This window comes from Drosophila kikkawai, chromosome 3R (assembly GCF_030179895.1).
Source record: "Drosophila kikkawai strain 14028-0561.14 chromosome 3R, DkikHiC1v2, whole genome shotgun sequence".
Taxonomy (NCBI): domain Eukaryota; kingdom Metazoa; phylum Arthropoda; class Insecta; order Diptera; family Drosophilidae; genus Drosophila; species Drosophila kikkawai.
This window is the reverse complement of record NC_091731.1, coordinates 15,017,538-15,043,071: the sequence shown is the minus strand read 5'-3', so window position 1 is coordinate 15,043,071 and position 25,534 is coordinate 15,017,538. Positions and strand designations below refer to the sequence as shown.

Sequence of the window (25,534 nt, the reverse complement as noted above, 5' to 3'; positions counted from 1 at the left end):
GAACAAGCGGTTTAGTTACAAATTGGGCGCAGCATATCCTGTGACTTGTGCCGGTGATGGTGATGGAATGATTTAAAATTTCAATCGAATGGACACATTGCCGCTATCAATTGTATTTTTTTTAGAAATCAAATATTGTCAAGCACGAAGGTGTGTGTGTGTGTGAGTGTGCGATCAGCCTCGGGTATAAATAATATTAAGAATATTCACTAAGGGGTGTCATGACTCATGATTATGTGAACTAACTACACTACGGGTGCTGCTGCTGGTTGATTGATTGATTGATGATTGAATCAAGACTGAGAAGTTTCAATTGCTTTTCATAATTTTGTTGTTGTCAACAACAACAATACTCAAATATCGTATTCCTCTAAATATCATTCAAATGATCACAGTCACAAAACGTTCATTATTGAATTAACTTTTAAACATTTCAACTTTTTTCTACACCTTAAAAAATGCATTCACAAAAGAAAGATTAACAAGAATTGCCTGTAACAAAAGTAAACTTAAATTGAAAATAACATTTGACCAATTCTTCTCATCTTGGGGCACTTTGTGAAGGGCATACCGACTTCGTCTAAGACGAAGCTTCTCCTCATCCTCCTCCTAGTTTTCTCTACAAACGAAACCAAAAGCGTTTTGATGGCGGATCGTATGTGGTGTGGGCGGTTTCTATATAAAATGAGGCGTGGCGTGTCGTCTACATCTGTGTGGAGCGATTAACCGAAGCGTAAAATGTTTTGCCGCTGGCCGAATTTCCATTTGAATTGAATTTCCAATTGCATTTGCTTTGTTTTTGTTTGCTGTTTTATGGTAACTATGACACTTTTTTGCATTTGTAGTTCTCGGTTGCTTTTGCCTTCCTCGTGATTAGCTGAACATTTGGTTGTATTTAATTACTAATGCATTACAAACTTATTCATTACCTAATGCAAAATTGTACACTTAACTTTAATGTTTTCTGGTTTCTCATTGATTTCTCTTTTGCTTTTTTTTTTTTTGCCTTGTTTATTTTTATTTTTTTCAGCAGTACAAAAATTATTCATTGCATTTTCCGTTTTCAGTTTTTAGTTTTTAGTTTGGTTTTTCGCCTCGTTTTGCTCTTTGTTTTATATCCTTTATGATTTCTCCGTTTTAACTAAATGTACACATTGCCAAATTTTTGCATACTATATATAATTCGCACAGAGATACAAACATACATATAATATGCCGTTTCCATTAGCTTAGGACTAGTTTTCATTTATGTTTCATTGCCACCTGCGTGGGTTTCGCCGCCTTCGTCGTTTCGGTTTAAAAATCATTTACGCTAAAAAGTAACTAAATTTAATCAATCTTAGGAATTATTCAGTTGGATCAATTATTAATTTATCTGTGTGTGTGTGTGTGTGTTCGTTTTGTGTCTCGTTCATCCGATTCACATCTGTTCTGCTCTGCTAGTCTATAGCCTGACTATAGCCTCTGATAGTGCCGGGGCGTCGTGGCTCGAGTCCTTTGGCCACCTTCACTCCCGAGCTGCGATCTCCGCTGCGCTATCTCCGTTCGAATTTCGATTGGGTTGACACTATGTTGGAAGAACAAATAGATTATCCTTAGCTAGTTCTGCAGGACTGGGTATCAGGTTCTGCTAGAAGTCGCTACTCGTCGAGGGATTCCCTAAATTGCTCTCCACAGTGTCGTCCTTGTGTCAGAGGGGTGGCTTGTAGACTTCAATAGCAGGCGTGAGCATATCCACTCGCGTTGATATCGAAGTATCGCTGCAAGGATAATGAAAGAATTTATCAATATGGGTTGAAAATTACATCGTTACTATAAATAATCATTAAAAATTATTATCATATATAATAAATACCAAAGTCTACATCATTTGTAGAGGATCGATATAAATATTTATTTATAAATATTTTCGAACTGTAAACATTGTATAGAGGAAAATTTTCTCTAACATAATTCAAATAATCCCTATTATAGAATCGAAAATTAAAAAATAAAACATGAAATGTAACCAAAAGACAAACTTTGACTTTAATTATTTCAAGTTCTCTGAAAATATTATGGGTGTTTTTTCTTGTTGGCTTTGCGAACTGTAGTAACTGTCAGCTGCAGTCAAAAGTCGGTAGGTTTTACCTAAAAAATCTATTTCTAGCTTAGAAAGAGAGAAAGATACACTTATTTGCACTCTCCCTAGAATTGTATGCATTCACAATACCGACATAAGTGTTTGATTTGACTCAGTGGCCCATTTACTAAGATTTATATATACTAATATATACTAATTTAAGTGATTTGATAACCATTTGTAGTTCTACAATTACAGATTTAAATACAAAAATCTTTTAACAATATGTGCAGTTTCTACAGTTGAAATAGTGTATTTCACTATTTTCGTAGTATGATGTGGTTTGATTTACTGTAAAGCAGTAATATGACGTATGTCTTATGTCGTTATACTGCAACTTACAGTTTATTCAACCCAAGATTTTGATTGTTGTTTTTTTACCAACAGAATGGTTGGATTTACTGCAGGATTTTTTTTCCTGAAAACCTATAATAATATGATCTTTAGAATTTAATATTAAGAGTATATACAGCACTCTTAACACTCTTAGGGATGTTATAAAATATACCAATTTTAACACAGTGCACTTCAGTTGATCAAAAGCCCATCATCGAGATTGTCAACTGAATAAACTTTAAAGAATTTCAACATTTTAGTGATTAAAGTTCCTTGCAGTTTCATTTCCGAGCATAAAAAGTTTAAAGACACGTCCGGAAAGGACGAAATAAAACCGGTGCATTGGGAAACTGAAAAGATGGGAATGGAAAAGCTAGCTGGCAGAAAGGAGAGCTAAAAACTTTATCGCACCGAGTGCAGGCAGACAGCTGCTGCTCCCTGGAACATGTTGAGCTCAGCAAACAACAAAAGTTAGCTTTCTAATTCCAATTTCGTCATCAGTCAGCAGTGTTTTCATTAATTGCTAGGTTTTTTTTTTTTAATTTAAGGGGAAGCAAGTTTATTTTCTGTAAAATATCTTTGCTGTAATTACTGGATAAAAGGACCCCTCTGTGTTGTACCATTGCAAAGTCCCAGTTTCTTATGCAACGCAACAGCTGTACCTAATTTGATTTTCCATTCAGCAGGTTTTCCCCCTTTGTTCACTCGTATGCACCTGACACTCGCAGTGCGTTTTCCTCAGTGGCTGCGAACTGCTCCTGCTGAGTCCTGATTTCATTTATTCGGTTCAATTGTTACATTTATTTATTATACACACCGCCATGTATACGCGTACATACCTTTTTTCCCCTTATTGTCCAAACCAAAGAGCTCCAAGACCCGCGACCCACGACCTAGGGACCACCACCAACTACTTTTCCTCGTCTTCTTCTGGATTTTTCCTTATTTTTCCCCGCTTTCACCCACCCAGCTACAGCGAGAGCAACGTTGGCTTCTGGTCGTTCGGCTTCTTTATCATGGGGCACCCACTGAATTGAAGCTTCTTTGTTTGCTTGTTGCGGATTCGGTTTCGCATTGTAAATGAAATGGAATTAAATGAAATGTGAAATTTATTGTATTTAGGGGATTTCCATGCGACAAGCGCGCTGCGGAAACGGATGTGGATGGAGGCTGGTATGGCGATGGTGGCTGGATAAAGCGAAACAATGCGAAACAATCGCATTTTCGCTTACTATTTCAAATGTAATTTATACGCGTACTTATGGCCCCCACTGTGCTCGCTTTATTGGCACTCTACTTTAGTTTTATTTCTGTTTGCCCTCTGCTCCTGTGTCTACCATCCAGCTGGCTGCACCTCCATCTCATCATATCGGGTTAAATGTGAATCTTATTACTCCAAACGGAACTTGCATCGTTCGTCCAAGGTGGCATACCTTGGTGCCTTTAGTAAATTCCCCAGCTTACACAGACTTAAATTCTGGCTCCCAAACACCACAGTACACCCCAGTCCTGGCCGGCCACTTCATAGTAAGTTCGAAATAGTTGTTGCTGTAAGTTCGGCCACGGGGCAAAAATAAACGAAATAAAACAAGCGAAAGGCTAAAAGATATTGTGGAAACTTTCGAGTGTTGGCAACTCCTCGAAATGCGCTTAAGTGAAATAATTAAAACGAGAAGCATAAAAAATTCCAAGCCAAAAACAAAACATATTGGAGAGAGATTCAAAAAGGCTTTCCCTTAGCTCTGGCCAAGGAAGCTGTGCAAGGCTTAAGGCGAAAAATAGTTGGCTTAAGCAAAGCTCATATTTTTGGTCAGAGATTTTAATAAATAACTGAGCGAAATTGATTAAAAGAAAATCTTCAGGGGGAGTATTATAAGCTCTGAGCTCCCTTAGTTACTGTTCTTTAAATATGAATAAATAATTAAACAAAAGCAAAATCTACTGAATCTCTTATAGCTTTCACCTAAAGTTCTTTTCAATAAGAACATAATTTATAACTTTTATTCTTCATTTAGCTCTAATCTTATCAGCTTTTATTTATTAAAGATTTAATTATCACTATTTGTGTTAATTTCTTGAGCACTTTCAATAGTCCCTGCACATTGCACTCAAAAATTATTAAATAAAATTCCCAATTCACAATGCTTTCGGGGACTGAACTTAATTGAATTGCTGCACATCCTGCAACAGGACATGACTTAAACCCTCTTTCAAAGCGCCAAAGCTGGCGAGTGCTTCAAGTTTCTAGGGTGGGACAAATGCCATCTGGTGCTGACCATTCATCAGCATCAATAAGGAAAGCGGATGCAGCGGGCATTAGAGTAACATCAACTGGCAAAGACAGGAGAACGCGGCACTCTAAGAGTGGGGAAAATAGTTGGCAAGCTGTGGAAACTCTGTTCCAATTAAAAATGCAACAAATTCAAGCACAAATTGCTACCATGGCCACATAGAGCAACAGCAACAGGCACAGCTGCAACAGCAACTGCAACTGCAATTGAAAGTATAAAGGATGCCAATGCAATTAAAAAGCTTTTTCAATTGCATTTAACATAAAATTAGTTTCAAGAGCCATAAAAACCATGAAAAGCTGGTAAAAGTGCCTGCGGTTATCTGTCGGTTTGCTTTGTGTCACTTTGTAGCAATGTTTTCCTCTCACGTGTGTGAGCTTGAACTTTTCCATTGAATTCATGATTGAAATCGATAGAAAATTTGAATTCCCTTTCATAAACGATATAAGTTATAGTTCCTATATTATATCTGAACTGTTTAAATCAATTTCAGAAAGCAATAACCAAAGGGGTTCAGTGTTTGAACTATATTCTTGAGGAACTATGGGATTTCCTCTTGTCTCCAAACGAAACTTAACGACTTCGTAAAAGTTTCAACTGGGCCAGGAACTCATCTCGAACAATAACCCAAAGCCAAAGTGGTTGTCAGAACTCCAGCCAGACGACATGGCCAACACAGCTTTATGCAATTAACTCCCGCCCCCTGGACTCGGGACTCACCAGGAGCAGGAGCCCTTGGGGTCAGAGGAAGCTTATTATAAACGACAACAAGCAATGTAAATGCCAACTGGCAGTGAGAAATGGCCAAAGGCGGCACTCAGCCAGGACCAAGGGCCGTCATCCGTGCGGAGGAAGCGAAACCAGGTCAAACAGGTAAGTGTTTGAGAGTGTGTGTGTGTGTACAGGCTTCAGGGAAGAAGGTTGAGATTGGTGGTGCTGTACTGCAAAACTTCCCAATGTATTTAATTTGAAAATGCGACACTGACACTGCGGCGTGCTGAATGTTTGGTGTAAATTAAATTACACGCGCCACGCCTCTCCTCCAGCCTGGCTGGGGGATAGGCCGGCCCGCCCGAAACACGGTACATTAAATTTTCATTTGGCCAAAAGTCCCACAAACTTTGGTAACAAGTCGCAGGCAGTCGTTCGCTGCAAGGACAGTATCCTGGGGCGCGTGAAATCAACAGAGATACAGGGATACGAGTGATACAAATACAGAGATACAAAGATACAGAGCTACGGATTTCAAGGGGTGCGAAAGAGCTGCCCGGCTTAGGGGTCAGAGTGCTGCGGGCTCGGGGCTTATGGCACCCGAAAATCCAACTAAAACATCAACAACAGCAGGCCCGGCCGGCACCTGGGCCAGAGCCAGGATCGCCCCGCCAGGCTGCTATCCAAATCCGCATCCTGCAGGCGACAAGTAAACACAAGCGCCAACACTTTGGCCAAACACTCTGGTCCCCAACAAACGCCCACACAAAAGTGACAAGTTCCGGGGCGATGGGAAAGCGGGAGAAACTTAAAATCTCATTAGTTACATTTTTGAGAGGACACGAGCTTTGGCTGTCAGCTCAAAACACCAGCAAGTTCGAGTTTTTTGGCGCCTTAGTGGACTCTCTCTGGGAGGCGGGGGGAAAACATTTCGGGTTTTTCCTGGGCCAAACCAACCTGACCGACCGCCGCCTTTCATTCGTCTCTTATAGTTTAAGCCGATAAAATCAAAATCTTTCAATGAGCGGAAAACTTTGCCTAGCTAAAACCAAAATTGGCCCAGGCATTCGAGCTTTCAAAGAGCATATTTCAAATTATAAGTATTATCGATAATTGAAAATCTTTTTATGCCTGGCAGACTCCACTTATACATGGGTTTCTGATAGTTTAAGCCACTAAAATGGAGCTGAAATGTGTGGTTTACTTATGGAAAAGGATTATAGACTAAATTCTGACGTCTAAACTGTTTTCTAGGGGTTATCTAATATTTGCAAGATTTTTAAAACCAAAGCCGGGTTTCCAACACTAAATAGATGATTTGAGTATTGAAAAATGTTATTTGATTATCTATTCAGATCAAAGGCATTATTGTTTTTATTATATTAACTTTTTTACTTTTTAAAACGTTTATGATTTTAAATTAACTACAAAATGGCGAGGATTTCCAATACTCAATATGTAATAAAAATAGTTTTCCAATACTAAATATGTAATAAAAATAGTTTTCCAATACTAAATAGCTTTTTTGAGTTTAAGATATACTAGGCTACAATTATTAAAGTGAATGCCATCTTCAACAAGTTTGGAAAGTTTGTTAATAGCTTTCCACTACTTTATAAATAAAAAAAATGGTTTTCTAAACCTAAATAGCATATGTAAGTGTTGTAAAACGTTAATTGATCATTTATTTAATTTAATTTATTGGTCAATGTATACTTAACGCTGCAAGTTTTAAACTTATAAATTTGTTGGTCACAACGGGTAGATTACGTTCTTAAAAACAACAAAATACAATAATACAAGTATTTCTTATTCCAACAATTTTCATATTATTTTAACTTTTAACATTTAATTTTCTTGATTTCTAGTTTATATTTTCATTTCTATAAAACGTTATTAAATTATTCCTAAATTGCGGTGTGCTATTGCTGAATAACCAATATTAAAACGTTTCTTAAACATTTAAGTAATTCAATTTCCATTTATCATTTTAACACTTATGAATATTGAGTTAAAAAAAATGTTATTTCTGTGTGCGACAATGGTTTAAAAGCATTACCAAAAGCAGCCTTATTTGAGAGCTGAAAAAGTGCATTGAAAAACATTTGCGTATATATTTAAATTTTTTTTAACATCTCCCACAATATGCCCGAGCACGTTTCTAGGTCCGTTTGTATGCACGGGGCTTTGACGAACCCAAATGTAGGCGGCAGAAGCGCTTGGCCACTCTCCCCACGGCTTGGCTACACACACACTAACATATATATATATGTACGTAGTATATATCGGCCGGTGGTGTCTTCCTGGCCATATGGCAACACTTTAAATGCAAATGAAAGCGCTCAGAGCTCACAGAACTCGGAGCTCGGCGCACGGCGCTTGTCCTCGGCGTCTGCGTTGACGGCGATGTTGTGCGTCGAGGTCGAGTTACAATTTGAGAAGTGCTCAGGCGCCCCTCGTCGCGGGCTGGAAATTTGCATAAAGCTCCGAAACTAGAATGAATATTCTGGGTAGGTCGCTCGGTCGGTCGGTTGGTCGTTTGGTTGGCCGGGCCTTTTCCTTGCGGTGCTGGCACGTGACTGGCTCATGGACGGCCAAAGTTTTTTGTGTGTCAAGGCGCTGCAATTGCAGATACACTCGGCTCGGATACTTGTTGAGCCTCTGTCCTTGTCGTCCTGCCAGATACACACACACACACACACCTTGAACACCTCCTGTAGGTCACCACCGCTGCTGCTGCTGCTGCTGCTGGCTGACATTTCAAATCAATGCCCATGGCCAACCCCCTCAGGCAAGTCAAACAAAAGTTGGGAGCTGAATTTTTGAGGCATTTGTCGTGGGGCCAAAACAATCGGGGCGGACTCCGGAAAAGTGCCAGCTAACTTTTGTTTTGTCATTTGCGTGGGCGTGGCCCAATTCAATTGCCAACTTGCATTGGAAACTCGCAACAACGGAAACTCAAACAAGGACTGAGACTCTCAACTTAAGCAGGGGGCGTAGCCCATTGATATTAAGTAGCCCTTGGCCGAAGGCACACGAGGACAATTCATCATCTGTCGTCCGCTGCAAACTTTGGCAAACGTAGTGAAAAGTTTCTGGGTTTTCCCCCTGGTCATCGAAGACCAAGACGAAGATGTTGATGTTGCCGCCTAGTGGCCATTAATCAAATCTTTCCAGCCAGCCAGCCAGCCAGCTACGTGATGTCTAGCCCGCTGGCCATAAATAAACCCATCCCGGCCGTACACTGTCATTCTGCCATTTCAAATAACAAAAAATCCTGGCTGGCCGAAAGAGGATTTATGCAAATAAATAGCACGTTCTGGCCCGGCAATTGCCGGGCTTAAATGCAATCGATGCGGCGGGAAAACCTGGAAGCCCTGAAATTTAGTTTCCGTTGATTAATTTCCGTTCACAGCTCAATCATCGGTTCTTCGCTCGCTCTAGCCATTTTGCGCATATTTCTTCCGTTTTAATATCGTTGACACTTGACAGCTGAAAATCAAACTGGAACTGGAAAAGCGAAGGGGTTGAGTGGTGGCTGGTGGCTATCATGGAGTCCTGAATTTAATTTTGGGCCTGGCTTCGTTAAAAGGTCGGTCAAAATGATTTATTTGCCTTGGCCGCCATTGAATTCGAGTTCCATTTCGATTTCTGGTTTTCGGTTTTCGTCAGTCGGTTTTTGGTGTCTGGTGTCTGCTGCCTCCCCTTCACCATTGGCTTAATGAAATCATTCCGCGACACACACACTCGCACTCCCCACACTCTTAATTGTTAAATCGAGTTCGCTGCTTTGGCTGTGCGCGACAACGCGGCGTATGCGTAATGCGATTATTGAAATGTGTTGATTGGAATCAAGTTTGCATTTTAATTGGATTGCCATTGTTCGGCATACGCAATGATGACAACAAGCCGAGCTGGCAAATGGATTACATATTTTAGTTATCTCAGTGGCAAAGCTCTTCCCCATTCTGTGGCTTAGTGCTTAAAATTAAATCGAAATGCCGCTGGCTGAGCACTCCATAAACTGGGGCGTATATGTATGTATATCGTGCCCATAAATTATATGCACTTCCCCACACACATATCCTTTAAGCCCTATTTTCGGAATGGGGGGGGGGGGGGGGGGGAGTGCGTGGGTGCAAAGAGCAAATATGAAATATTTCCGAAACGAATGTGCCATAACAGTTGAGTGAATAAAACATTAACAAATATTTATTTTCATGACCGCTGCCGTTGCTCCGGCCCAGCCCCGGGGGTGTCCTTTTATTTTATTATATTTATTTGGCCTCCGTTTGGTTGGTTTTTTTTTCCTTTTTTTTTGGCTTGGCTTGGCTGCCTGCAATAGAGCATGTCCTTGCCGCTGCTGCGATTGAGATTACACCAAGCGGCAAATAAATAAAACAACGAGAGCGGCACACACACACACACAAATCGCTTCCGCCACTCGACCCGGAGTAAGGCCCGGGTCAAAGGGTAAACCAGAGTTGCACCGCAGAGGGTTTTCCCGAAAGTCGCGGGAAATTCCACAGCAGCAGAGCCCGACCTGCCGGACCTGCAGTCAAAGCAGCAGCAGCAGCAATGGCAGCGGCAGCGGCAGCATTTCGTTTTCCCACTTTTCCTCCTCACCTAAGCGTGCTAATGCAGCGTTTAAGGCAAAACTCTCGCCACTCGCTTTTATTTCTCGTTTTTTCTTTTGACGCTCAAACCACACAACAGAAATGGCAGAACGCCAAGGAGCACCTCTCATTTTCCCCAGCCATTTTCCCCAGCCATTTTCCGTGCCATTTTCCCTGCCACATTCCCGTCATTTCCCCGCTGCTGGCCACGTAAATTGCGTAAAATCCCCGCAGCTAAAGCTGCGAAGCCAACGCGTACTCCTCACTAATTGCACATTTTTATCTCAATTATTGCGGCTTACTTTCCCGGAGTCTTGGGAGAGACAGAAAGAGACTCCAAAGGCTAACGGAGAAATGGAGAAAAGGGGCAAAGTAGATGCAGTTCGGAGAAGGAGCTGCAGAGCTATCCATTAAGGGATTATGTGGAGACTTGGCCATGTTGCACATCCTTTGCACAATTTCAGCGGTTAAGCGCATTTAATTTCCCTTTGATTCCATTCAGCGGGAAACCAACAACTTGGCCAAAAAGTATATCTACAAAAATTGTGAGCCTTAATCATCATCGCAGATGAAGAGGATATCTCACTCAAGTTTCTTATAAAAAACCAGCCTCATTTACAACTTTATGTTACCATCAAATGGGCCTCATTCTTACTTTAAGTCACGAAAAGTAATGGTTCTTCTTTTTTTTAATTTTTAAATTCTTTCCAGGCTTTAAACTTTAAGGAAATAAATTAACCCGATGCCTTCCTAACTTTTTTGTTGTTCGAAACACTCTATTGTGCATCTTGTGCTGTTAAAAGTTTAACCAAAAATAGAGAGAAAAACAAGGATTTTCGAAAACTTGTTGGGACAACTTTAAACCCATTTCTATTATCAATGCAGGCCTGGGCCCAAAAAAGTGTGTGTGCAAACATTGTGGGCTGTTCCTGGCCAAGTGAAGCGTTGCCAATTACGAGCGGGCGAGTCAACAAACTCAGTCAGCAGTTTGGGCGCCAAAAAGTATGCAAAGCACGAATCGAGAAGCAAGCCTGAGGAAGTCCCACTCCACTCACCCACCCTCTCTCTCTCTTTCTCTTGTCAATGAGCCCAAGTGAGTTACTTGTAATTACCACAAAATTCAATATATACACTCGTAGCTGCGGTCCCTGCCCCCTGAATGCCTAGGATGAATGGGATGTTGGAGCTGGAGGAGTTGGCACAGCTGCTGCCATAGTCAAACATCATTTGGCATAGTCGCAATGCACAGGGAGAAAAGGTTATTGGATTGTAGGGAATACCTAGCACAGATTTAAAGAGATTAGGAAGCAAAAAATGTGCTACATTTGCAATAACAATACTCATTTTTATTACTAACATTTAGGTTCAAATAGAACATAATTTCATGCTGATGATAATAGAATTAATTCTCTCCGATATGTTGGCTAGTTTTTTGTGAATCGTGTCCGTAACATAGGTTAAAACGCAAATTTAATGTTGATAAAAAACGGTTTAAACATTTTGATGCGCCTACGCTAACACTACCTAATTTGAGGCCCTTAGAGTTGTGAAACTTACACAGTGTATTCTTTAAATAATAAACTATTTTTTAAACCAGAGGATTAATTTTAAAAATATTATAATTATTTTTTAAAATTCGCTAGTTGTATTTTAACTAAAAAAAGAAAACAGCTACTAATTCCTAACCGTGTGAAACATCGTTTTGCCTAACGATCCGACCATCGACTTGCGTCATATTCCTCCAACTTGTCGAAGATGCGACGACCGCACGCACCATCACATCCCAGCCAGAAACCATCCCATTTCAGGGCAGGAGTTGGAGGAGCTGTCTCGAAATGGCAGCTGTAAAAAATCACAGCATCAGCATAAAAGTGCTTAAAAGCAGCCGCCGTGTCCTTAGAGCGGGGCATGTTTTTGCTTTTTGCGCTTCACTTTGCACTGAAATTTCCCCCTGATTTTCCATCCGCCATCCTCGCGGGCCGTAAAAGTTTCAAGCAGTTTTTCTCCTGCTGATTTCTATCTAACCGAGTTTGCTCTGCTCTCCTCTGCTCTTTTGGCATTGTTGCTGGCCAAAACTCATCTCATCAGAGTTCGGTTTCTATGCTTTTAATGGAATTATTCGGAAAAATAAATTATGAAGCATTTTAATTGGCACGAAACAGATTTCCATTTCCATTTTCATCCCCCGACCCGGACCCCACAGCTTCTAGCTCGTTAATGCGGTAACTTAATTCAATTTCGCATCTTAATCCAATCAGCAAATTGAAGAATAATTGGTAGTAATACGCAGGGCGGTATACACAGAAGATAATATTACATTTTGCATTTTAATTGGGATTTACTAATTAAAAAGTTTTCTTGGTTAAACAATGAGCAGCTTCGAGTCAGGAATGCTGTGCGGGATGAGCTTACATGGTGAGATTAGGACCTTTGTCAACGGCAGAGGAAATTTCACTCCTTTTTTGTGGGATTATAATAGATAACTGACCCCTAAGACCTTTCTTTATTATTAATTTACAGAGACTCTCGGGGGGATTTTATTCCTTGAAGTATCAAAAGTTTTCAAGTTTTAAGGAGGATTTTTAATCGTAATTGGCTTAAAATAAAAGGTAAGCCTTAAAAAGGCTGAGATATTTCCATCTATACTTATTTCCAGGCCTATAAGCCTGTAACAATAATGATTATAAAGCCATAAGGGACTTCCCTAGAGAGGCTTTCATGGTTTAGTAAATTAAAAGAAGCTTAAACCCAATTCCAACTTGGGCACGCATCATTAAATTCGCCTATGCAATTTGCAGGCGATTGACACAATAAAAAAGGCAAGCGAAAACGGAGGAGAGAATACGAAATAAATCGAGAATATTGCGCATAAATGTATTTAAAATTACGCATTGCTCATACGCAGCGTATGGCAATATTTCCGCTTGGCAGCGTCCTTTGTGTGCGCCTGTGTCTGTGCGATGGCTCCTGATGTCCTGAACAGGAGTCGGGTCGGTCACTTGGTATTCCGCTCACGGACACACAGCTGACATGTCGTTGGCCAGCGGCAAAGGAGGAAGAGCTAGGGCAGGAGCCAGAAGTCAAAGTCGAAGCTGGAGCCGCCACATCCCTATCGCATAGCAACAAGGGACACACACACATAGGGAAGCAGCACACATGCCGTGTGTTTTTGCCAAAACGGAAAGGGGGAATCGAATCGAATCGAATCCACGGCTACGCAGGCCAATTTGCAATAATATTGATTTTTCATTTCCAGTTTGGGCTTTGGTTTTATATTTTCAGTTTCATTGCCAGCAAAAACTAAAGCCAGCAGAATGGCCAAAACAAAAACTTGACTGGCTCTATCACGCTTTTGGCCTGGCCATTCCCAATGCCGTGCAAAAGCCAGCGATGAGCCAACAATAACACACACTCACATTTGGCACACACACACACATACCACCACTCGCACACAGACACAGCCCACAACCCGCACGGCGATTATAGAACACCCACCCATTGGCATGTCTCGGGGCCAGTTAAATAGTCAAAGGACAACGGCGCTGGCGTCGACGAAGGCGACTCTCTTTGCCATTGGCAAGCATAAAGTTTTCACCACTGAATGGTTACGACCTTGAAATACCTTTTTTTTTTATGAATATTGTGTTTTAACAACTCTGCTTCCGCATTCCGCACTTGGAATTTTCGCACCAAATTCGTTTTAAAGTGCAAAAGGGGATGACTCCCATTTTATGTTGACTTGTTGGGTGTTTATGGTTTCATGTACAAATTTTGAATCCTTCTTAAATAATAAATGCATACTTTGAGTGAAATGTAGTTTTAGAAATGTATAGAAAAAAGTTGCATAAGATATAAGAAAAAAAATATCGTTCTTTATTATATCGAACATATAGTAAAGTTTCAAAATGTTTAATATCGAAATATATCGAATTTAAGGTTAAAATGTTGATATTACTGAAAGGTATCAATTTGGTATCAAAAAAGGTATATCAATAAGCTTAAAAGGTTGAGTGCAAAGGTTAATATAACCGATATAATATCGCATGGAATATCGGAAAATATCGAAAACATGTAGTTGAATTTATCTACTCTACGTTCGATTATAATTTTTTGACTTTATTGGGCAGAATATCGATATATAGGTAATATATCGCAACATATTGATTTGTATATAGATTTTCGGTCTAGTCTATGCGCTATTTATAAATTTTTTAAAATATAATAATATTAAATGTAAAATAAATTTTTTAAATAAACTTTAGACATTTTTATTACATCCTATACTTTTTATTGCATTTTTAATTACAAATTTAATACTGTGGTAGCTCTCTAATTTAAGTTTACTAACTAAACTATAGCATAGCTAAGAACTTAACATTAGATACGTTTGTAAAGCTTAGAAAATTCTAAAACTAATTAAGCTTGCAATCAGATGAAACTTTTCTCATATACCCGCTGCTAATCAGGCCAAAAAGGGTATATCGCTGTAGATGTTTTGTGGGCGACGCGACTTTTGCCGAGTGGGTTGCCAAACAAAGGCAGCACAAAAAAAAAAAAAAAACATCATAATAAACCAGCAACAAAAACACAAACCAAAAGTAAAAGCAAAAAGCAAAAGCAAGCAAAACAAAATTAGTTTCATAAGTTTTTTATGAGTTCATCGCTTTTTTGTGTGTATGGCCACCAAACACACTCGCACACACTCACACACACATACACGGAAACAGTAACCAACACATGAGCGGAAAAGTCGCCTCGCTGACTAACCAGCTTTTGTGCCAAGGGTTGAGCATTGGGGCGTTCGTCGCGTGGGTGGACGCCCAAACTCTCCAAACACCGAACCAGGGCACCGCCCCCCATGCCACCTCCTTGTTGCTACAGTTCTGGCACTTCCGTTCACCCCCCTGCCTCCCAAAAAATAAAACATATACATTCACACTGCCAAAAATTATTGCATATTGAGTTCTTGCTTTGAATTAATAAATCATTTTTTTGTAGTATTAGGAATTTTATTTTTGTATATTTTAATTCATTTTCTTTGTTGTTTAATACAGAAAATCGGGTTTACCTTAATTTAACTCTTAAAACAAAAAATGTATTAAAAAAAGTACAGCATTTTTAAATAAAGTATAAGCCAGTTTTGTAAAATATAAAGTCTTTTTAAGAAATTACGTATACGCATCCAAGTTACCTTGAAAAAATTCATAAAAAACTCCCGATCGACTTCTAAGGTTACTGAATATAGTAATATGCTGACACTAGACATTCATTATACAAAATATTTATTTAATTATTTATCTAAAGTTAACAAATTTAGTCCTAAACTAAGAGCTTAGGGTATTATTAACTTATATTATATAGATTTCCACTCTTTATTTTCAATAGCTAAAAAGGTAACTTTATAACTAAAGAGAACTATCTTATAACTTATTTATTTTATTTATTATATTTTATTAATATTTTTCGCAGTGCACCCACACACACTTGAAGGAACTTTTAGGCAGGCAAATAATTCACAGAAATACATATATATATACACATATATTTATATATATGGTATCCCTGCCAACCATTTGGCGATTCTCGAATCGCCGGTCGCCAGAAAGAGTCTTCTGGGAGTCGCTTTGGCGATTGCTGGAGGACTTATTTACGAAAATCGCCAAGAAGAGTCTTCTGCGAGTCGCGGTGGCGATCATTGGTGAAATAATTTTCAAGAATCCCGAAGAAGAGTCTTCTGGGAATCGCGATGGCGATTGCTGGAGGACTTATTTACGAAAATCCCCAAGAAGAGTCTTCTGGGAGTCGCGGTGGCGATCACTGGTGAAATAATATTTAGGAATCCCGAAGAAGAGTCTTCTGGGAATCGCGGTGGCGATTGCTGGAGGACTTACTTACGAAAATCCCCAAGAAGAGTCTTCTGAGAGTCGTGGTGGCGATTATTTGGCGACTCTTAAAGCAGCGTTAAAAACTAGGAAATGAAGGAATCAGGGATTAAAGTACCGTACATAGATGTAAAGCAGAGAATGCGTCCAAAAGCAAAAGAGTTTTACAAAAACAAATTGCATTACATTTGAGTGAGAATAGGAGTGCCAACCGAACGTCTTTCAATATTTCTATGTTCATTTAGTTTGACTTCGTTCTTTTGTCTTTGCGGTCGATCTGTATTTTAATTCTTCGGTTAACGATTTTTGTTTTATTAATTTGTTTTTGTTTTATATTATTTTAAACTAAAATGAGTTCATCATCGAGGCAATTGAAAATCGTAGTAATCGCGAAGAATGGCGACCCCAAAAACGTTTTAAATTTTATGAAACTTCCGAAGCAGGACAACAAGAAACATGTGAAACAAGTGAAATAAGTGAAAGAAGTGAAACAAATATTAAAACTTTTGTTATTAGTTGTGAAGAAAATTATAGCGTTGAAAGCTATGATTCATTGGCACCCTTACTATCTGACGAAGAGACGATGGAATAAGTGGTATGGATTAACTTTATCTTTCTTTTTTATTTATCTAAGAGTACCAAACTAAATATATAAATTTTTGTTTCAGAAAAACAAACTGCAACAAATATGTGGGAGCGATGTGCCAACATTTGTACGGAACTCATTAAAGCTATACTAAGGTATTATTGAAATTAGTATAATAAATAAATACAAATAATTTAATTTTAATTTTCTTTTGTATAGGTGTTGGTTTAGGAAAGTTTCCGAATTCTTACGAACAAGATATGAACAAAATTTATCAGCAACCCCTGGTTGGAAACAAAATAAATATGTTAAATTTAAGATGATGTAAATGTAATAAAGAAAATTATGAAGTTATATAAATAAAAAAAAAAATAATTAATTTAAAAAACTCTTATACTCTCTTAAGGCGACACTTCCGCGACTCTTCCACAAGACTCTTCCGCGACTCTTCCACAAGACTCTTCCGCGGCTCTTCCAGAAGAGTCTTCCGCGAGTCTTCCAAAAGACTCCTCTGGGACTCCTTCAGAAGAGCCCCCCGCGACTCCCTTAGAAGAGTCGCATTCTTAGGTACACTTTCTCCCAAGAGAAGATCGGAAAGCGATCAGAATGCGATGTCGCGGGCGATCAAATTAATCTTCTAGAAGAGTCGCAGGCGACTCTTCCGCGATTGAAATGGTTGGCTGGGATATAGCAGGAAGCCAAGTAAAATATATTGCGAGTAAATTTCTTTTGTTGTTCGGCTAGACGTTTAGTCGCAGCGAGCGAGAGAGAGGGAGAGAGCGAGCGAGCGAAGGCAATGGCGACAATTTGTTAAATTGTTATTGTTATTTCTATGTTAAATGCTCCACTGCCCTCGCAATGGCCACCCAACCCAGCAGCCCCTTTTAGACCACCCACAGGAGGTGGCCCATTGCTCCCTTCCCCCACATCCCCACATCCATCGGCGGCTGCTGCACGTAACGTCGATCTGCATAAATTATGCGAAATTTATAAGGACAACACTAAAGGCAGCCCTCTGGCAGCTAGAAAAACTTATTACGCAAAACAAATATTGTACAACAATTTCCCTTTTATTGTTCGGCTTTTGTCATTCATTTTTTTTTTTTTTTGTGAACTGACCTCCCCGAGATAGCGGGTCGTTGGAGGTCCTGTAGGTGCTCCACTTAGGGGTTTATTTTAATTTTGAGATATTATGCAGCAGCCATAGAGGTTAAGCGATTTGTTGTGAAACAAAAAAGGGAAGTGAGAGCAGAATAAAGAACAGGTAATTACACAAAGGAAAGCTTAAGTTCTGGTAGAACAAATGTTTGAAAGGAAAAACTTTGGAGGAAACAGGAACCTTCTTTTTAAAGGAAATGAATACCAGGAGTACATTTAAAAATTAGGGTATTTTATAAATTGTACATTAAGCAGAAAAATATATTATTAAAGAGTTCAAAAGACATATGTAGATTAGTTACTTCTGTAGATTGTTTACTTCCACTATTTAAGGGATTACTATAAAACTCAATATCAAAGGATTAACAATGGTTACATTCAAAATATTGCTTTTAAGAGGACTAAACAATAAGAAAAAACATTAATTTAATAAAATATAATACCTTTAATACCTTTAAAAAATCAGTAAATAAATAAAAACCAGTAAATTATTTATACCTTTTGGGAAATCAAAGATAATCTTTGACCCAACCCGTAAAGATTTAAAGCCCGCTGGCGAAACGCTAATGAGTTGTTTACCTCCAGGGAACTTGGGAAAATGTAAAGCAAACAATGGAAAATAAATTGCATTTGTAGTCGCTGTTGCAACGCTTTGCCAATTACAGTAAAGAGCGCATAAATTGGGGAAACGGAGCGGAAGCCTTGTGTTGTGGGTCATCGCCAGTCATTCCACATGTCACATTCTTGCACGGCATATGACTGACCATTTCCGCTCACCCGTGTAGCCCGGGTAGCCGTGTTTCCACGCCTTGTATGCATGTGAGTGGCGCAAAAATTGAGTTCAGGTGAACTGAAACCGTTGGAGCCTTGACTTCCATTAACCCAACAACAAAAAAGCAAGGCAGGCAGAGGCAGTAATAGCGAAGGCAATAACAGCAACAACGGCAACAATGTCCATAAACAGAGCAAAAGGCAATTCCGATTCGTGTGAAGCTCTGTGAGTTACGGGGCTTAAGTAGCCAGCCCATAGTCAACGCCCCCGCGGAGGTGACCAGTGTTAGCGGGAACTCCGCTTTCCCCCAATACACCACCCCCCCTACCAGCAGTTGCCCGCCCTATAGGCCATACAAATTGATTTTCTCACACCAAAAGCTGATTTTCGACCGCGTCCTTGCTCCCTCAGTTCCGATAATGTCGAAGCGAAAGTCGAGTAATAAAGTAAATAAACTCATCCAAACAGTTGAAGTTTCAGCCCGGAATCTTAGGCGGTTAAGGTGCTTAGGCAGTGTCGGCGGCACAAGTCAATTATCCGATCACGGCTCCTCCTGACAGCCGAAAGTCAGTCAGTCCGCCGGTGCGGTGACCAATCAATTAGTCCGCAAAGACACGGCAAAGGCAGTTCGGAGCGAAGTTTCTTCCGCTGACGCAGGCCAGATTAATGCTAACTTCACTTGACCATTAATTCGTGGACCTGACAGCTGAAGATAAACTGAACAAGCTCGAGGAGTTTGTTATTTTTCCAATGATTAAAGGAGTTGTGATAAAGGAAACCGAAGGGGGAAGCTTTAATATTGCATTGAAATTGATTTGGAATAATCTAAACAATCTCAAACGATTGGTAATTTAACAACTTTTTGTGGGTTACTTTTAAATTGTGCAAGGTAGTGCAACCGAACTAATAAAGTATAGAATTTTTATAATTTTTCATCTTCTCTGTTGAAGTACAATATAAAGAAGAAAATGCATAACCTGGTACAACTTTAGAGCATTTTTCAGTTTAGCTTTAAAACTTTCTTTACTCTGTCTTGAAATACAATATAGAAAATAAGATGCATAACGCAGTATGATTTTTTAGCAACAAATTCTTAATTTAAAAAGAAGGAACCCTGAAAAGAGTTCTTATAATGAAAAATCTATAAATAATAAGAGATAAACAGTAAAAAGTTACTTCTTTAATGCATCAAACCTATTCGACTGCAGCTTTCTTTCGTGTGAAAGTTGGCGCCGGCATAGTTGAATTAAAGTTTTCAACTCAAAACAGCTGTATTAAGTCATTAAAATCTTACACCATATAGTTAAATGATATATTTTTTTCTGCGGTTTCAATTACCATTAGCCCCAGGACAGGTACCTTGGTTAATTATAACAAAATATTGATGTGATAAAGCAAAAGCAATTTTCAACGTTCACACGAATGAAAGTCAATCTGACGCACAAACGGGGAGATATATAATATATAATCACCTGGGACAAACACAGGTAAACATAAGCATGCAAACACAATTACAAACACAAACAGAGCCTGACAAGCTTCAGTTGTCATGTGCAATTTGCTGTGAAAGGTCGAACTCAATCGATCGATGAAGTGCTTAATTGCCGGGCGAGCTGGAGGTGGCGAAGGGTCGCTCTGGTCGCCGGGCTATGCGCATTGATCCATTAATTATTGACACTTGTTCGGGCTTAAAAATTAATCAGTGATGAGACGCGAGCTTCCATATTTGTTGCCAGCTTCCCTTCCGGACGGACATTCATCATTTTTACCACCTTGATCAATTATTTAGGCCCGATGGCAAAAAGATTGTGAGGCAAGCTACTTAGCGGCTTAGCCGGGCTGCATGGACCCACGGACTCTTGGACTCTCGGCCGGGGTGACGACAAATGGCCATTGTGAATTCATGTTGGTTTCGACACGTGCCAGCCACTGACCCAGCTGGCCCAGCAAGGTCAACAGATTTATGGGCCCAATGGGGTGGGTGGATGCCGGGCGAACGGAAAGGGACACTTTCAAACAGGACAACTTGCAAATGTCTGTTGGCTGCTAATCCGACCCCAAAGGGTTATGGACACGTCCGAAACTCGGAGCTCGGCAGCCTGCTATCTCTGATTAAGGTTCAAACGGATAGCAATTAAAAATCAGCCCAATCTCATCGATCTGTGGTCAGTTTTAATTAGTGCTTTTCGTCAGGACACCAATTCCGCTGAGCCGGGATTCATTGTATGTTTTATTAACCTCAATTAGTGCGTGCCTCTGCAACCCCTCCTACGAGTGGCCAGTGTCCATTGCAATCTGATTGCCTTTCAATTAATTGACAAGCCATCATAATTGATGCTCTGTTCACATGGCCAGGCATTCATTACTCAGCTCTACAGGGAGTGGGTAGGGGCGGAAAATTAACTTATGGCCCGTCAAGTGCGGTGGCTGCTCATCTGGTTTTGTTTTTCCCGGTCTTAACTTGATATTCAGTGAATCAATGACAATGCCGGATGATTTATAGCATTTTAAACTGTGAAGGAATTATTAGGGATTTTTAAAGTCTAAAGAGGCGGATATATGAGGAATATAAGAGGAATATATTAGGAATCTATGAGGATTATATGAGAGATCTATGAGGATCATATGAGGAATATATGAGGAATCTATGAGGAACACATGAGGATCATATGAGAAATATATGAAGAATATAATATATATGTTATATATTAAAAGAACTTTTAGAAAAATTACACAGAAACAAACAAGCAACAATAAGAGACAAGTATTAAAAAGCTATTCCTTCAATAATTTAACATTCTTAGGAAAGAAAAAATATATATATTAAATCTAAATCAAGCCATAATAAGGCTTAAACAGTAAAGAGTTTTTCCCAAATAACACAATGCCCTTGGGTACATTTAAATGTATTTAAATACCCATAGACCCCATTCGAAACTCAATTTAAAGTTAAAAAATTTCACATTCGTTGGCCGTTTTGTTTGATGGCTGTCATAATACTTAAAAGTAAGCGATAAATTTAAATCAATGGCTCAATAAGCATGATTTAATTGCGTTTTCATTTGGCTGACAGAGCAAAAGCATCAGCAGAATCAAGTGTCTGGCGGGCTGTTAAAATTCAAATTAAAAGCCCGAACGTGACCAAAAAGTGAAATTGTGTGCGGAGGGCACAGTATTCTCGGGTTTAATAGGCAATTTGCAGTCGTAATCCAAATGCAGGCAGCTGGCAAAAGTCACGCACAGCCTAAGGACAGACACAACAATAATAATGGTTGCCGCCGACTCAGCCGCCGCAGGACACAGCAAAATTATTTTACACATTTTGTAAGGCGATAAACCCGATCGCCCACCACAAACAAAAAACAAATGCAACTGGCTAAAATATTAGAGGCAAATGCCGGAGCTTAATGGTCAATAAATCGATTTGCTTTCGGCAGCCAAAGCGACGCACTGCAGCCAGAGCAGGAGCAGGAGCAGGCGATTGGATCCTGGCTGGAGATTGGAGGAGGGGGCCAAGGCTTATCGGCACGCATGCACGCAGCTGGCGGCAATTTGGTTGCGAAGATAAAACATTTATTGGCCACATAAAACGGGTGAAATTACCAGGGACCACATCCTGGCATGCGTCCGGGATATTGAGTTCGATCCTTTGTAATTTCCCTCTGCTGTCGCATGCCCATTGAACTCGAGCTGAAAATCAATTTTGGTCTTTACTTTTCGGGGCCCAATGCTCTATTCAACAATTTTTGGGGTTCCACAAATTAGACAAATGATTTCGGACATTTGTCATAATCGCACCAAAAAGGGGTTGCCATTGTCCTCTAATCCTTTCTTCTTTTGTCCTGCCAGGAAAACCTTATTCGGAGCAGCTGCAATTTTTGGCTAATAAACATAAACCGTTTATTCTATATTGATTGAAAGTATTAAGAATTAGGCTGGGTTTTTGCTAAGATTGAGTAAATTTGGGCTTAAGTTAAAAGAAAGTTAAGTTAAGTAATAATTAATAACAAAATTATGAAAATGAAACTTAAGTTATTATTAGTTAAGTTAAGTATAGTAAAATATCCGTATATGGATGTTTTCCATTGGCGAAATAAATAATTAAAGCATTAAATAATTCCCCATAAATTTTCATTGGTTTTTTAATTACTTTTGTATTTTTCTCAAATTTTATTCATATTTTTCCCACTTTCAGGACATAAATATGAATAATTAAATAATTTCCATCAAAAATCCACAGCTGAGCTTAAAAGTCAATTTGGAAATTGCATTAAATATGCATGATATAAATTCAATATTATTCGATTTTTTAATTAATTAAGCGCATACATCATTTTCGTTAAGCATTTATTTATCACAATGGTTTGTACTTCCGAAAATTTATCATTTCAGGAGGAAACTTCAAAAGCAGCGCTCGGAAACTTTTGTCTTAAGCGGCTACAGGAAGGAGCGCAAAAAAAAGTTTAATTAAATAAATAACAAAATGCTTTGCCAGCGACAACAATTCATTAAAAAGAGAGCCAAACACAAAGGGAAGCCAGTCGGGGTAAAAACAAACAAACAGAAAGTTGAGGCATCCTGCCAGGACCAAGACGGGTCGGGATACGTTTTTGCCAGGCTTCAGGAGGACTCGCTGGCAAATTAAAAGCCAACTGTGAAGGCACCCATAAATCTCGGCTAGCAGGTGAGTGGAGGAGGGGGAGGATCCTGCATAGACAAAGGATTCTAAGCAAAAAGCGGCCAGCCACAATAACTTTTAAGAAATTATTATGTTGTTTTTGCTGTTCGCCTCTTTGCAGATTGCCATGGCCGCCGCAGAGAACTAGCATGGACATGAAACGATGTCGACTTATTTGCATGTTTGTCAGGGGTTTTCTTTATATTTTCCTTACTTCCCTTATATTTTTTTCTGTATTTTCTGTGGCTGGGTGCTTTTAGTTTCCGGCGCGTTGCACTTGGAGCGAGGTTCTGACAAAGTTGCCGCCCTGACAAACAATGCCAAATCGCGAGGGCGGCGGCGGTGTCCTTTCAAATTGCGTTGAAAGCTCCCGAATGTCCCATTTTCCTGTGGCTGTTCTTGTTCTTGTTGTTTTTGTTGTAAGGGGAAAAAGGCCAGCACAGGAGAAACAAAAAAAAAAAAAGAGGAGCAAATAGCGAATAAAAAAAAGAAGAATGGGAAGCCAGCAGGACGAAGGCAAAGCAACAAAAAAATATGTGACACGAACAACGGCAAGCGACAACGTTCCGGAACAGAAACGGAAATTGTGAAATATACAAATGTTCGTCTTGTTTAGGTGAGTTACATGCAAACTGGCCGCTACACTGAGAGGAACTATGGAGGTCCTTAACAGACATTTGTCATGAAAATACCTTTCAAAGAAGTTGCCAAGCGAGAATCTATGTAACAGGCAGAATGAGGCATCTCCGATACCATAAATGATATATGTATATTCTTGATTAGCATCACCAGCCGAGTCGATTTAGCCTTGCAACATCTACTGTTGAAATTGCAACACATATAAGATTTGCTCAACATGTTCCTGGCAGCATTTGTCTTCATTTGTAAACATTTTCTTCACCTTTTGTTCTTGTTTAATTTAAGTTTTTTAATAAATTTAAGCCTAACTACACAAAGTGTAGCTACTAGTACCTTTCTATTACATCTCTTATTATTTTAAAATCCCCTCTAATTTCTTTGAGTGCATCAACACCCTCTGGCTGTCACCTTTAGGCACACAGCCGCCGCCGCCCACTCGAACAAGTGCGCCTCCTCCCGGGCTCTGGACTCAGCGGACAAGGGTAAGACCCGTTTTGTTATAAAAATATATGGATCTGGCTTGGACAACGGCAACATGTCACATTGTTAAAAAAAAAATAAGCGGAAACGGAGGACAACGGAGTGGAGCAATCCCAACAATTTGTAGCCGGGCGTTAAACGCTGGAATATCCGGTGAAACACGCTTATTAAAACGGCAGCGTTTAGGCCCGTTCACACTCCACTTTTTGTCCTCGGGGATAACAAATTGGAGGGACGACAAATAAGACAAGGCAAAAACAAGCTGATCATGTAATGAATGTAAAAGAGAGTCACTTCAGGCGGAAAAAAGGAAAGCAATTGTTCACAATTGCAAACAGGTTTCGGTACTCGCTTTAATAATTTAAAATATTCGTTTAAAATTTAAATAGCATGAGGCAAACCATGTGCAGGGTTTTTTCATATAGAAAAACGGATTTAATTGTTCAGCAAGGCAAACATTTGTTTTACTCCAAACAATTGAGCCAAAGCAAATAGAAATAAAAGAGAAACTCTTGCATATTATGGCCAATTTTTAGATATTTATTTTTATGTTCAAAGAGAAAAACATTTTTTGTGAATGGAAATTTAGATAAAAAGCAATTCAAAGTGCAGGGAAAATGTTAAAAGGTTTTTTTATAATACCCAAAGAAAAATAGATCGGATATTTAATGGGCTTTTAGTTAATATTTTTAAAAACAAATGCCTTAAGTTAAAAGAAATCGATTTCATTGGTAAGCAACCTATCAAAGTTTGCAATTGAATTCAAAGGACTTAATTACTTTAATAGCTTTTCCTCTGTGGTTTTCCGAAACTAAAAAATGCCTATTGAAATAATCGATTAGAAGAAGAAACCACAAGGTCCTTGAGACCAAAATATGCCTTACTTCTATAATTGCCTGTCAATGCCAAACGAGACAGGGCATTTCGTAATTAGTTTTGAGCTACTCCCCCATTTTGCTTGTTTTCTTCTTTCTTATTTTTTTTTCTATATATTTCTTTTTTGGTTCGTTTTAATTAAATCAAATATCCTTAAGGCTTTGATAATTGGCCCGGGCCCCGGCCGCAAGAGCTGTCAGAAATCATTGCAATATATTGGCAAGCCTGAAATCGAGCAACTGCAACGGCAAGAAAATGCCTTTTGGCAGGCGGCCAGAACCGAGGAGGAGAGAACACAGAGAAAGGATTTGTAATTACGAAATTAAAACAGCGGCAGATGGGCCGAAAATGCATGATGGACTGTCCAAACTAAATGGATGGAATGGG

At 39.3% G+C, this 25,534-nt stretch overlaps 1 protein-coding gene and 1 long non-coding RNA gene across 2 annotated transcripts in view; one reads left to right on the top strand and one right to left on the bottom strand.

Annotated features, from left to right (window-relative positions):
* Positions 1-546: 546 nt before the first annotated feature.
* Teh1 (tipE homolog 1) overlaps positions 547-25,534 on the bottom strand; it is a 35,851-nt gene continuing 10,863 nt past the window's right edge. Inside the window, exon 3 of the mRNA XM_017180143.3 lies at positions 547-1,760. Coding sequence (XP_017035632.1) covers positions 1,691-1,760 — 70 coding nt within the window. The 3' untranslated portion in view covers positions 547-1,690. The remainder of the gene's footprint in view (positions 1,761-25,534) is intronic.
* On the top strand, positions 15,934-16,891 carry LOC138928924 (uncharacterized). The gene is made up of 3 exons (XR_011445331.1): positions 15,934-16,553; positions 16,627-16,699; positions 16,764-16,891. It is a non-coding gene; the product is annotated as an uncharacterized lncRNA (long non-coding RNA).